At 44.2% G+C, this 13409-nt stretch overlaps 1 protein-coding gene across 4 annotated transcripts in view; it reads right to left on the minus strand.

Annotated features, from left to right (window-relative positions):
• gbe1b (glucan (1,4-alpha-), branching enzyme 1b) overlaps nt 1–13409 on the minus strand; it is a 666883-nt gene that overhangs the window by 273122 nt on the left and 380352 nt on the right. For all 4 annotated transcript variants that reach the window (XM_068041301.1, XM_068041300.1, XM_068041299.1 and 1 more), the window contains exon 6: nt 652–742. In XM_068041301.1, the coding sequence (XP_067897402.1) occupies nt 652–742 (91 nt within the window). The remainder of the gene's footprint in view (nt 1–651; nt 743–13409) is intronic.

Consider the following 13409-nt stretch of genomic DNA (forward strand, 5'->3'; position numbering starts at 1 on the left):
CTAATTCTGGGCACCACACTTTAGGAAAGATGTCAAGGCCTTGGAGAAGGTACAAAAGAGATTTACTGGAACAGTACCAGGGATGAAGGACTCCAGTTAGATGGATAGACTAGAGAAGGTGGGGTTGTTCTCCATGGCACAGAGAAGAACTGAGGAGATTTGATAGAGTTGTTCAAAATCATGAAGGAGCTTGATGAAATAGATAGAGAGAAACTGTTTCCAGCAGTAAGAGGGTCAGAACCTGAGGACATAGATTTAAGGTGACTGGCAAAAGAACCTGAGACAATGTGAGGAAACTTTTTTTTTTAAATGCAGCAAGTTGTTGTGCTCTGGATGCACTGCCAGAAAGTATGGTGGAAGCAGATTCAATGAGAACTTTCCAAACAAATTTGGATAAATATTTGAAGGGAAAAAGACTGCAGATCCACAGGAAAAAACAGAGGAGCATGATTAATTGGATAGGTCTTTCAAAGAGTCACAATGGGCCAAATGGCCTCCTGCTGTGTCATATGATTCTACGATGAAAGCGTGTTGGGGAAATTAGCATCATGAAGCTTTATCTACCGCTTTTGGTTTTATTAGTTTGCCAAAATATAAATACCATTTCAGGAATAAAGTTGCTCTTGGAAAGAAAAAACATACTGGTCATACCTTGATGCAGCGAAGAAGTTGGTAACTTGATAACCAAAACTGGCATAGTAGGCATGCTCCATTATAGCCATCAACTGGATACAGTTATAACCTGCAAAGGGGAAAAACAACATAATGCCCTGTATTTTAAGATGAGGTTACTTTACAACGACTTGCATTTATGTAGCACCTATATAAACTCTTCCTCAGATCTTTGCTTGTCAGATGCCCGTTCTCATGCTGTGCATCCATAATGGTGCTTTTTAACTCTCTACCTTAGCCAACAATTGGATGGCTAAATCACAGAATCAATCATAGCTTAATATAGCAGAGAAGGAAACCATTCAGCCCGTCCTGTCTTTACCCCATACCCCTGGAAATTGTCCCTGGGCAAGTACTTATTCAATTTCCTTCTGAAATAGGTGACTCTTCCCAGCAATACCAGCTTCACAATTGACTCCTGAAAAATCTAATTTAGCTGCATCTCACTTTAGGGTATCTTAAAGAGCCAAAAGCAGCATCACATTTCAAACAACCTGATCCCGAAAACCTTTAGTGTCTTGAGCCTTGCATTAGAGAGGGGAGAATTTCATATCAAGAGCTTTTCAGCCTTGGTCATGTTTTCTATTTTCATTCATTAATATTTCCAGATAATGCTTGAATCGGTAAAAACTTTCAGCGCCACCTTAATTTTTTTTTACATCCTTTGAGCAATCGCCAGAGTTCCTCAGGGATCTTTCAACAGGAACAGGGCGTGAGGGAACAAATAAAAATAAAACTTCTCATCAACACTACAGCAGGATAAAAGCATTCCTCGAACAGAAAGCAAAGGGAAACCCTCCTTTCAAAAGACAGGGAACACGGAAACGGATTCAATTTCATTCCTCGAACAGAAAGCAAAGGGAAACCCTCCTTTCAATAGACAGGGAACACGGAAACGGATTCAATTTCATTTTTATGATTTAAAACAACATAGTATGGTCAATAATTGGTGGATGCAAATTGTTATAATGAAAAGTTTCCTCCTGGGGTTCAAAGGAAAAATAAAGTTCTCAAGACTGGTTCTTGTGGTCAGTGGTCCCTGAGCAGTGCAAGAAGATTTTTCCTGTAATCATCGCCATCAGTGAATCTTCATTTTATTCCTTGCAATAATACAATATATTTTCATAATTGCACTTCAATCTCATTTCAGCTCTACACCCAACTAAACATTTCATTTTATTGAGGTGGGAATACATAGGTTATAGATGGTAGGGAATGGTCTGTACAACATTCATAATCCAGTCAAGTGAATTGGATAAAATGGAGGAGCTTTGGGTTGATAGAATGGGGGACAATGGTATGCCCCAGGGATCTGACAGGGACCTCTTGCGGTTTCCATGTATATAAAGGACCAGGGGATCAGGGTGGAATCATCAAGCCTCACCCCATCAAATCATTAAGATCACCCACCGTGGATATGGAGGAGCACCTCCATTTCGCTCCCAGGATCCTGGGTGAGGCTGTGTGGTCTTTGGATTAGGTAAATAGGCATTCCCCAGTTTGGTCCCCTTCCTGCCAAGTCAATCAAACTGTGGGTTTGGACCCCCGACCCGCCAGCTCTGTCTGGCAAACCTAGCTCCAGCATACCGTTTAGGGTATCATTGGATTTAATCCAAAAATGAACTGCATACTCCCCAACCATGAACCTTCCTATTCCACTAATCTGGCAATGTTCCCTTAAATTCATCCTCAAAATTTGCCATACACTCCAATTTGGTTATCAGCAAACTTTAATATCAATCCTCTTGGGCCAGTACCTGGAAGAGGTCAGATTCTTCTCAGAATGGAAGAACAGAGATCGCTAGAGATTATAGATAGAAGGATCTTTGAAAAGTTAGGTTGCAGGTAAAGCCGTAAAGAACGGAAATGAGATTCTGGGTTTTATAAATGGTGCTACTGCATCAAAAAGCAAGGAAGTGATGCTGAATTTGTATACGACTTTGGTTAGGCTAATTAAGCATTTCAGGCAGTTCTGAGCAGCTCTTTATACTACATCCAAGCAAAGAATGATACCACAAATGTCAGGTTACAGCTACAAAGACTTCTTCATAAAGGCTTCTCTCATTGGAACAGTGACAGTTATGGGGTAGTGAATGGTGGTCTGCAAAATTATGAAAAGTTTTAAAACAGGTAGTAGTAAAAGACTGTTTTCACTGATTGTTCAATTAACAATGAGGGAGGAAAGACTAAGGATTATTACTAGAAGGACAACGTGGAAAATTATAGAATTATGCAGCACGGAAGGAGGCTACATGGCCCATTGTGTCTATGCCAGCTCTCTGAAAGAGCTATCCAATTAGTCCAACTCCGCTGCTCTCTTCTCAGCCCTGAAAAATGATCTCCTTTCAAGTATTTCAATTCGCAATTGAACGTTACTATTGAATCTGCTTCCATCCCCCCTATCAGGCAGTGCATTCCAAAGCAAATCAACTCACTGCATTAAAAAAAAAATCTCATCTCACCCCTGTTTTTTTTGCCAATTATGTTAAACCCGCGTTCTTTGGTTACCAACCCACCTGCCAGAGGAAACAGTTTCTCCCTATCTACTCTGTCAATACGCCTCATAATTTTGAGCACCTCTATCAAATCTCCCCTCAACCTTCTCTGTTCTATGGAGAACAATCACAGCTTCTCCAGTCTCTCCACATAACTGAAGTTCCTCATCCCTGGTACCATTCTGGTAATTAAGGGATTCAACCCACTGTCCCACCACTGCCTCATGAGTTGGTTATGATGACTTGAAAGTTTTGCTACAATGGCTATTCCAGAAAGGAATATACAACTTAAAAGGAACTAAAAAAAACTGAGACAAAATAATATAAAAGAATACAAGGGAAGGTCAGGAAATTGTGTGGCTGTGGACTGCTCCAGTTGAAATGCTAGCACTGAGGTAAAATGACCAAGTGGTCTCCTGCTGTGCTATAATTCCGATGATTCTACGAACCACATCATACAATATTTCCGCCTTATCACTCTCACCCCATTCTCACCCAAACTATCCACAATTGAGTACTTTTAGAAAACAAGATACTTCATACTCCTAGTTGATTGCCAGGACATTGGCGGAGTTGATGTAGATCTTTTTCTGATTGTCCATACACACTGGTACAACACAAAGCTTTAGCAACCTGTAAAATTTCAGAGGAACATTGAGTCAAAGCTCCTTTCTCTAACCCATAGAATGGTTACAGCACAGAAGGAGGCCATTCTGCCCGTCGTGTCTGTGCCAGCTCTATGCAAGATCAACTGACCAAGCTTTTTCCCTGTAGCCCTGCACATTTTTTCTCTTCAGATAATTATCCAGTTCTCTTTAAAGGCTTCAATTCAATCTGCCTCCACCACATGCTCAGGCAGTGCATTCCAGATCCTAACCACTCACAGCATAAAAAAGGTTTTCCTCATGTCGCTGTTGCCAATCACCTTAAATTGGTGTCCTCTGGTTCTGGATCCTTCAACCAATGAAAAATAATGTTTCCATTTGCCGTCCTGCTGTGAATCTGTCCGTCTCCAAGGCTTTGTACAGCAGCCTGCAGCACTTCATGAATTTATAACTTTTCAATAAAAAAAAAATCTATCTACACATTATTAAACCCATTAACTGCTTCTGTATAAAAAGTCAGCTTATCCGACTCCACTTTCATCACTCCTCTCTCAACCCACATCTTTATGTTTAGTTCTACAAAGGGACTTTTTGAAACTCCCAGTTTGCAGTTCAGAAGAGACAACACCTGAAATATTGTCAAATGTCGACAAAGTGGATTTCCAGCATTTTGGTAAAGTACACAGGAAAGTACAAGAAAGAATTTAATTTAAACACTGCCTTTCATGCCCTCAGGACATCAAAAAGTGCATTAAAACCAATGAAGTACTTTGTGAAGTGTCGGCACTATTGTAATGTAGGAAATGCAGCAGCCAATTTACACACAGCAAGCTCCCACAAACAGAAATATGATAATGGCCACATGATCTGTTTCGAGCGATTTTGGTTGAAGGACAAATATTGGCCAGCGCACCATTGTTACGAGTGCTTTGTATCAGGTGCACCTACAGTGTGACCGAGGTAACAGTAGGAGTTGTACAGTAACAGTAACTGTAGGAGTTGTCCATAGTTTGCCAGTAGACAGAGTTGACCTCCTGGGGAATGATTTGGCCAGAGCGAACGTAGTAGCTTCTCCCATAGTCACGGAAAGACCAACTGAAGTTAAAGAGACAGAACAGTTGCAGGAAAAGGTTCTAGGATATTTTCCTTCATGTGTAGTAATTTGAGCAATGGCTAAACAAGTTCCATTGTTGGAGGTAAAATTGGCACCACAGACAGATAGCCAAATATCTGAAGCTTTCTTTGAGGATTTAGATAATCCAAAGGAAATGTTTAATATGTCTTCTCTGATCAAGGCTCATCAAGCTGATCCAGAGTTAAATAAAGCGGTACAATTGGCTCTAACTGAAGCTGAGGCATTCAGAAAGGCTACTATACTAAAGATGGGATTCTGATGAGGAAGTAGAGACCTCCTCATTGACCTGCAGACAAAGAATGGATGATTGTTCACCAGATAGCAGTACTGCCAAAGTATTGCTGGGAAATATTAAGGATAGTGCATGAAATTCCCATAGTGGGACATGTGGGGATCCGGAAGACCCAGTCACGTATAGGTCGACATTTTTATTGGCCAAGTCTTTCCAAGGACGTGGTGCAGTTTTGTAAAACGTACCATATGTGCCAGATTGTGGGAAAACCACAACCAGCCAGAAACCCGACACCTCGAATTGTCATACCAGTTTTTAATGAACCATTTAGTAGGGTGTTGGTAGACTGTGTAGGACCTTTACCGAAAACAAAAGTGGAACACCAATATATACACACTATCATGGAAATGGCTACTCAGTTCCCAGAGGCCATTCACTCGAGAACAATTCCTGATAAGGTAGTGGCAGAGAAGTTAACCCAGTTCTTCACTAGATATGGATTATCGATTGAGATTCAGTCGAATCAAGGTTCTAAATTTATGTCTAAAATTTTTCAGGAAGTTATGGGTAATTTGGGTATAATACAGTTGAAGTCTTCATCATACCACCCACAGAAACCCACAGTATCGGTGACTGCAGCTTTGATAGTAACGGAGGTGCGAGAGCGGACTTACAGCTGTGAAGTCAATTTCAGTGTAAGTTTAAAAGTGAATTCCCTTTTGTTTTCGGAGGACCAGGGGACTGCTGGGTAAGTAAAAAGTATATATTTGTGTGGTTTAAAATCTCTTTCTTTTAGTTTCGGTGACTGCAGCTTTGATAGTAACGGAGGTGCGGGAGCGGACTTACAGCTGTGAAGTCAATTTCAGTGTAAGTTTAAAAGTGAATTCCCTTTTGTTTTCCGAGGACCAGGGGACTGCTGGGTAAGTAAAAAGTATATATTTGTGTGGTGGCTGGGTAAGTAAGTGTGGTGGCTGTACCCGAGACACTACACGTGTAGTGTCTCCCACCCACCCTCCTCCTCTAACCAAAAAAAGGACTCTGGTGTGCTGAGAAGGTAAGCTTTGTATTTAAGAAGTTCTGTCCGTTGGTTTGCAAACCTAACAAGTTTTGACTTTTTGTTTTTGGTTTTTCAGTAGATTTGTTGGGAATTTAGAATAGAGGGAATGGAGGTTAAGGCAGTTGTATGTTCCTCCTGCAGAATGTGGGAGTAAGGGTCGCCAAGAGTGTCCCTGCTGACTGCATCTGTGGGAAGTGCACCCAACTCCAGCTCCTCGAGAACCGCGTTAGGGAACTGGAGCTGGAGCTGGATGAACTTCGGATCATTCGGGAGGCGGAGGAGGTTATTGAGAGGAGTTATGGGGAGGTAGTCACACCTCAGGTAAAAGAAGAAGGTAGATGGGTTACCGTCAGGGGAAGGAGAGGGAACCAGCAGGCAGTGCAGGGATCCCCTGTGGCCGTTTCCCTCAACAGGTATACCGTTTTGGATACTGTTGCGGGGGACGACTTACCAGGGGTAAGCAATGGGGTACAGGTATCTGGCACAGAGTCTGTCCCTGTTGCTCAGAAGGGAAGGGGGAAGAGGAGCAGAACATTAGTCATTGGAGACTCCATAGTTAGGGGAACAGATAGGTTCTGTGGGAACGAGAGAGACTCACGGTTGGTATGTTGCCTCCCAGGTGCCAGGGTTCGTGATGTCTCGGATCGTGTTTTTGGGATCCTTAAGGGGGAGGGGGAGCAGCCCCAAGTCGTGGTCCACATAGGCACCAACGACATAGGTAGGAAGAGAGATGGGGATTTAAGACAGAAATTCAGGGAGCTAGGGCGGAAGCTTAGAGCGAGAACAAACAGAGTTGTTATCTCTGGGTTGTTGCCCGTGCCACGTGATAGCGAAGCGAGGAATAGGGAGAGAGAGGAGTTGAACACGTGGATGCAGGGATGGTGCAGGAGGGAGGGTTTTGGTTTCCTGGATAATTGGGGCTCTTTCTGGGGTAGGTGGGACATCTACAAACAGGATGGTCTTCACCTGAACCAGAGGGGTACCAATATCCTGGGGGGGAGATTTGCTAGTGCTCTTCGGGGGGGTTTAAACTAATTCAGCAGGGGAATGGGAACCTAAATTGTAGTGCCAGTGGACAGGATATCAGGGGGCAGGTTGTTCAACCTTGCCCGTCTAAGAGCGAAGTCCAAAGTACGGAAAGTCCTCATCAGAGAACTCCTCTTTGCTGACGATGCTGCTTTAACATCTCACACTGAAGAATGCCTGCAGAGTCTCATCGACAGGTTTGCGTCTGCCTGCAATGAATTTGGCCTAACCATCAGCCTCAAGAAAATGAACATCATGGGGCAGGATGTCAGAAATGCTCCATCCATCAATATTGGCGACCACGCTCTGGAAGTGGTTCAAGAGTTCACCTACCTAGGCTCAACTATCACCAGTAACCTGTCTCTAGATGCAGAAATCAACAAGCGCATGGGTAAGGCTTCCACTGCTATGTTCAGACTGGCCAAGAGAGTGTGGGAAAATGGCGCACTGACACGGAACACAAAAGTCCGAGTGTATCAGGCCTGTGTCCTCAGTACCTTGCTCTACGGCAGCGAGGCCTGGACAACGTATGCCAGCCAAGAGCGACGTCTCAATTCATTCCATCTTCGCTGCCTTCGGAGAATACTTGGCATCAGGTGGCAGGACTATATCTCCAACACAGAAGTCCTTGAAGCGGCCAACATCCCCAGCTTATACACACTACTGAGTCAGCGGCGCTTGAGATGGCTTGGCCATGTGAGCCGCATGGAAGATGGCAGGATCCCCAAAGACACATTGTACAGCGAGCTCGCCACTGGTATCAGACCCACCGGCCGTCCATGTCTCCGTTATAAAGACGTCTGCAAACGCGACATGAAATCGTGTGACATTGATCACAAGTCGTGGGAGTCAGTTGCCAGCATTCGCCAGAGCTGGCGGGCAGCCATAAAGACAGGGCTAAATTGTGGCGAGTCGAAGAGACTTAGTAGTTGGCAGGAAAAAAGACAGAGGCGCAAGGGGAGAGCCAACTGTGCAACAGCCCCAACAAACAAATTTCTCTGCAGCACCTGTGGAAGAGCCTGTCACTCCAGAATTGGCCTTTATAGCCACTCCAGGCGCTGCTTCACAAACCACTGACCACCTCCAGGCGCGTATCCATTGTCTCTCGAGATAAGGAGGCCCAAAAGAAAGAAAAGTACAGGATGTTGAGAGTAGTGAGGTCAGGGATATGGTTACAAGGACGCAAGAGGGCACTGGCAAGCAAGAACCTGGTATAAAGTGTGTCTACTTCAACGCCAAGAGCATCCGGAATAAGGTGGGTGAGCTTGCAGCATGGGTTAATACCTGGGATCTTGATGTAGTGGCCATTTCGGAGACATGGGTAGAGCAGGGGCAGGAGTGGATGTTGCAGATTCCGGGATTTAGATGTTTCAGTAAGAACAGAGAAGATGGTAAAAGAGGGGGGGGTGTGGCATTGTTAATCAAGGAGAGTATTACAGCGACAGAAAGGACGTTTGAGGACTCGCCTACTGAGGAAGTATGGGCCGAGGTTAGAAACAGGAGAGGTGAGGTTATCCTGTTGGGAGTCTTTTATAGACCTCCGAATAGTTCCAGAGATGTAGAGGAAAGGATAGCGAAGATGATTCTCGACAAGGGCGAGAGTAACAGGGTAGTTGTTATGGGGGACTTTAACTTTCCAAATATCGACTGGAAATACTATAGTTCGAGTACTTCAGATGGGTCAGTTTTTGTCCAGTGTGTGCAGGAGGGTTTTCTGACACAGTATGTAGACAGGCCAACCAGGGGTGATGCCACATTGGATTTGGTACTGGGAAATGAACCCGGCCGGGTGTTAGATTTAGATGTAGGTGAGCACTTTGGTGATAGTGATCACAATTCGGTTAGGTTTACCTTAGCGATGGGCAGGGACAGGTATATACCGCAGGGCAAGAATTATAGCTGGGGGAAAGGAAATTATGATGCGATTAGGCAAGATTTAGGATGCGTAGGATGGGGAAGGAAACTGCAGGGGATGGGAACAATCGAAATGTGGAGCTTATTCAAGGAGCAGCTACTGCGTGTCCTTGATAAGTATGTACCTGTGAGGCAGGGAGGAAGTTGTCGAGCGAGGGAGCCATGGTTTACTAAAGAAGTTGAAGTGCTTGTCAAGAGGAAGAAGAAGGCTTATGTTAGGATGAGACGTGAAGGCTCAGTTAGGGCGCTTGAGAGCTACAAGCTAGCCAGGAAGGATCTAAAGGGAGAGCTAAGAAGAGCAAGGAGAGGACACGAGAAGTCATTGGAGGATAGGATCAGGGAAGACCCTAAGGCTTTCTATAGGTATATAAGGAATAAAAGAATGACTAGAGTTAGATTAGGGCCAATCAAGGATAGTAGTGGGAAGTTGTGTGTGGAATCAGAGGAGATAGGGGAAGCGTTAAATGAATATTTTGCGTCAGTATTTACAGTAGAGAAAGAAAATGTTGTCGAGGAGAATACTGAGATTCAGGCTACTAGGCTAGATGGGATTGAGGTTCACAAGGAGGAGGTGTTATCAATTTTGGAAAGTGTGAAAATAGATAAGTCCTCTGGACCAGATGGGATTTATCCTAGGATTCTCTGGGAAGCTAGGGAGGAGATTGCAGAGCCTTTGTCCTTGATCTTTATGTCGTCATTGTCGACAGGAGTAGTGCCGGAAGACTGGAGGATAGCAAATGTTGTCCCCTTGTTCAAGAAGGGGAGTAGAGACAGCCCTGGTAATTATAGACCTGTGAGCCTTACTTCGGTTGTGGGTAAAATGTTGGAAAAGGTTATAAGAGACAGGATTTATAATCATCTTGAAAAGAATAAGTTCATTAGAGATAGTCAGCACGGTTTTGTGACGGGCAGGTCGTGCCTCACAAACCTTAGAGTTTTTCGAGAAGGTGACCAAACAGGTGGATGAGGGTAAAGCTGTGGATGTGGTCTATATGGATTTCAGTAAGGCATTTGATAAGGTTCCCCATGGTAGGCTATTGCAGAAAATACGGAAGTATGGGGTTGAAGGTGATTTAGAGCTTTGGATCAGAAATTGGCTAGCTGAAAGAAGACAGAGGGTGGTGGTTGATGGCAAATGTTCATCCTGGAGTTTAGTTACTAGTGGTGTACCGCAAGGATCTGTTTTGGGGCCACTGCTGTTTGTCATTTTTATAAATGACCTGGAAGAGGGTGTAGAAGGGTGGGTTAGTAAATTTGCAGATGACACTAAGGTCGGTGGAGTTGTGGATAGTGCCGAAGGATGTTGTAGGGTACAGAGGGACATAGATAGGCTGCAGAGCTGGGCTGAGAGATGGCAAATGGAGTTTAATGCGGAAAAGTGTGAGGTGATTCACTTTGGAAGGAGTAACAGGAATGCAGAGTACTGGGCTAATGGGAAGATTCTTGGTAGTGTAGATGAACAGAGAGATCTTGGTGTCCAGGTGCATAAATCCCTGAAGGTTGCTACCCAGGTTAATAGGGCTGTTAAGAAGGCATATGGTGTGTTAGCTTTTATTAGTAGGGGTATCGAGTTTCGGAGCCACGAGGTCATGCTGCAGCTGTACAAAACTCTGGTGAGACCGAACCTGGAGTATTGCGTGCAGTTCTGGTCACCGCATTATAGGAAGGATGTGGAAGCTATGGAAAGGGTGCAGAGGAGATTTACTCGGATGTTGCCTGGTATGGAGGGAAGGTCTTACGAGGAAAGGCTGAGGGACTTGAGGTTGTTTTCGTTGGAGAGAAGGAGGAGGAGAGGTGACTTAATAGAGGCATATAAGATAATCAGAGGGTTAGATAGGGTGGATAGTGAGCGTCTTTTTCCTCGGATGGTGATGGCAAACACGAGGGGACATAGCTTCAAGTTGAGGGGTGATAGATATAGGACAGATGTCAGAGGTAGTTTCTTTACTCAGAGAGTAGTAAGGGCGTGGAATGCCCTGCCTGCAGCAGTAGTAGATTCGCCAACTTTAAGGGCATTTGAGTGGTCATTGGATAGACATATGGATGAAAATGGAATAGTGTAGGTCAGATGGTTTCACAGGTCGACGCAACATCGAGGGCCGAAGGGCCTGTACTGCGATGTAATGTTCTAAAAAAAAGAGACAAGGGCTTTAGAAAGGTACCATCAGACCCTCAAAACAATGATCAGGGTATACGGTCAAGAATATCCCCATGATTGGAATAAAGAGCTAGAATTTATTTTGTTTGCCACTAAGGATTCACCTAATGAGTATACCGGTCTTAGTCCTTTTGAATTAGTTTAGGGGCATAAGATAAGAGGTCCTCCAAAACTAATTATAGGAAGGTTTTTAGAACAGTGGGACAAATCTTCTGTGTTAGATTATGCATCTGTTTTCCGGGAACAGCTCACAAGAACCTGCAAAGTGGCTCAGGAACATCTGAAAGCTTCCCAAACAACCATGAATAAATGGGCAGACAAGCATGCCAAGACCCGAATATGACAACCAGGGGATGAGGTGTTAGTATGGAAACATAGAAAATAGGAGCAGGAGTAGGCCAGTCGGCCCTGCACCGCCATTCAATACCATCATGGTTGATCATTCAAACTCAGTACCCTGTTCCCGCTTTCTCCTCGTATCCCTTGATCCCATTAGCCCTAAGAACTATATCCAACTCTTTCTTGAATATATTTAATGATTTGGCCTCAACTGCTTTCTGTGGAAGAGAATTCCACAGGTTCACCACTCTTTGGGTGAAGAAATCCCTCCTCATCTTAGTCCTAAATGGCTTACCCCTTATCCTTAGATTGTGATCCCTGGTCCTGGACTCCCCCGCCAACAAGAACATCCTTCCTGCATCTAGTCTGCCCAGTCCTGTTAGAATTCTGTAGGTTTCTATGCGATCCCCTCTCATTCTAAACTCTAGTGAATCCAAGCCTAATCGACCCAATCTCTCTTCATATGTCAGTCCTACCATCCCATCCTGCCTTTACAGGATGTACCACTGAAAGTACGGTTCAGTGGTCAAAAGAATTGGTCAAGTATTTGATTGACACCCAGATCGTCGGAAAAAGAATCGGCTGTGTCATATTGAAACAGTATCATCGTCGGGAGCAGGATAAGCAAGCACAGGTATGTCAGGTAGTAGGGACAGTGAAGGATGAAGGGACAGTGAGGATGAGGCAGAAGGAGGCCGAGACAATTCTCAAATTGACCCTCCTACTATCCTATTAGCTAATACTGAATTGTTAAGGAGATTGGACACTATGCCTTCATATTTATATGCAGAAAAACGAGAAGACCGAACAAGGCTACTCATGGCACACAAGAGTCTGGAGAGACAAACCAGGATGTACAACCTTAGCTACACATGATGTGGATGTAGGGGAATCCTTTCTTATAAAACAACATCCTTACCGCTTAAGTGCAGAGAAACAGGCCCAAGTAAAAGCAGAAATCCAATACATGTTGGAAAACCACCTAATAGAACCCAGTCAAAGCAGCTGGAGCTCACCGGTGGTATTAGTGCCTAAACCTGATGGTTCAGCTAGACTCTGCATGGACGACAGAAAGGTTAATGCAGTACAAAAGGCAGACTCCTACCCAGTTCCTCATAGATTTGTTAAAGGGATACTGGCAGGTTCCCCAAGCTAAAGAAATATCGGCCTTTGTCACACCAGACAGTCTTTTCCAATGCCGAGTGATGCCATTTGGGCTAGAAAATGGCCCAGCAACCTTTCAGAGTCTAATGAACCAAGTGGTAGCCAGTGATCCTAACTGCGTGGTTTACCTTGATGTGCTGGTATATGGTGACACTTGGAAGGACCACTTGAAACAATTAGAAGCTCTGTTAGAAAATTACAATCAGCTGATTTAGTAATAAACCTTGCCAAAAGTGAATTTGCAGAAGTGAGAGTAACCTACCTCAAGCATATAGTAGGGTAAGGACAAGTGTTGCCAATAACAGTGGAAGTACAAGCATTGGTGGAGTTTCCAACCCCTAAGACTAAACGGGAAATAGTGAGGTTTTTGGGGATGTGTGGTTTCTGCTGTCAGTTTGTACCAAATTTTAGTACTATAGCTGCTCCACTGACAGATTTGCTACAAAGAAAGAAAACTAAGGTAGCGTGGTCAGGGTATTGCCAAGCATCTTTTGAGGGGCTGAAAACCATTTTGATTAATGAACCAGTGTTGGCCGCTCCAAATTTCACTAAGCCCTTCAAGGTAGTAATTGATGCTAGAGACCTGGAGGTCGGTGCCGTCCTGTTACAAGA

Source organism: Heterodontus francisci, chromosome 10 (assembly GCF_036365525.1).
Source record: "Heterodontus francisci isolate sHetFra1 chromosome 10, sHetFra1.hap1, whole genome shotgun sequence".
In the NCBI taxonomy this organism is placed as follows: domain Eukaryota; kingdom Metazoa; phylum Chordata; class Chondrichthyes; order Heterodontiformes; family Heterodontidae; genus Heterodontus; species Heterodontus francisci.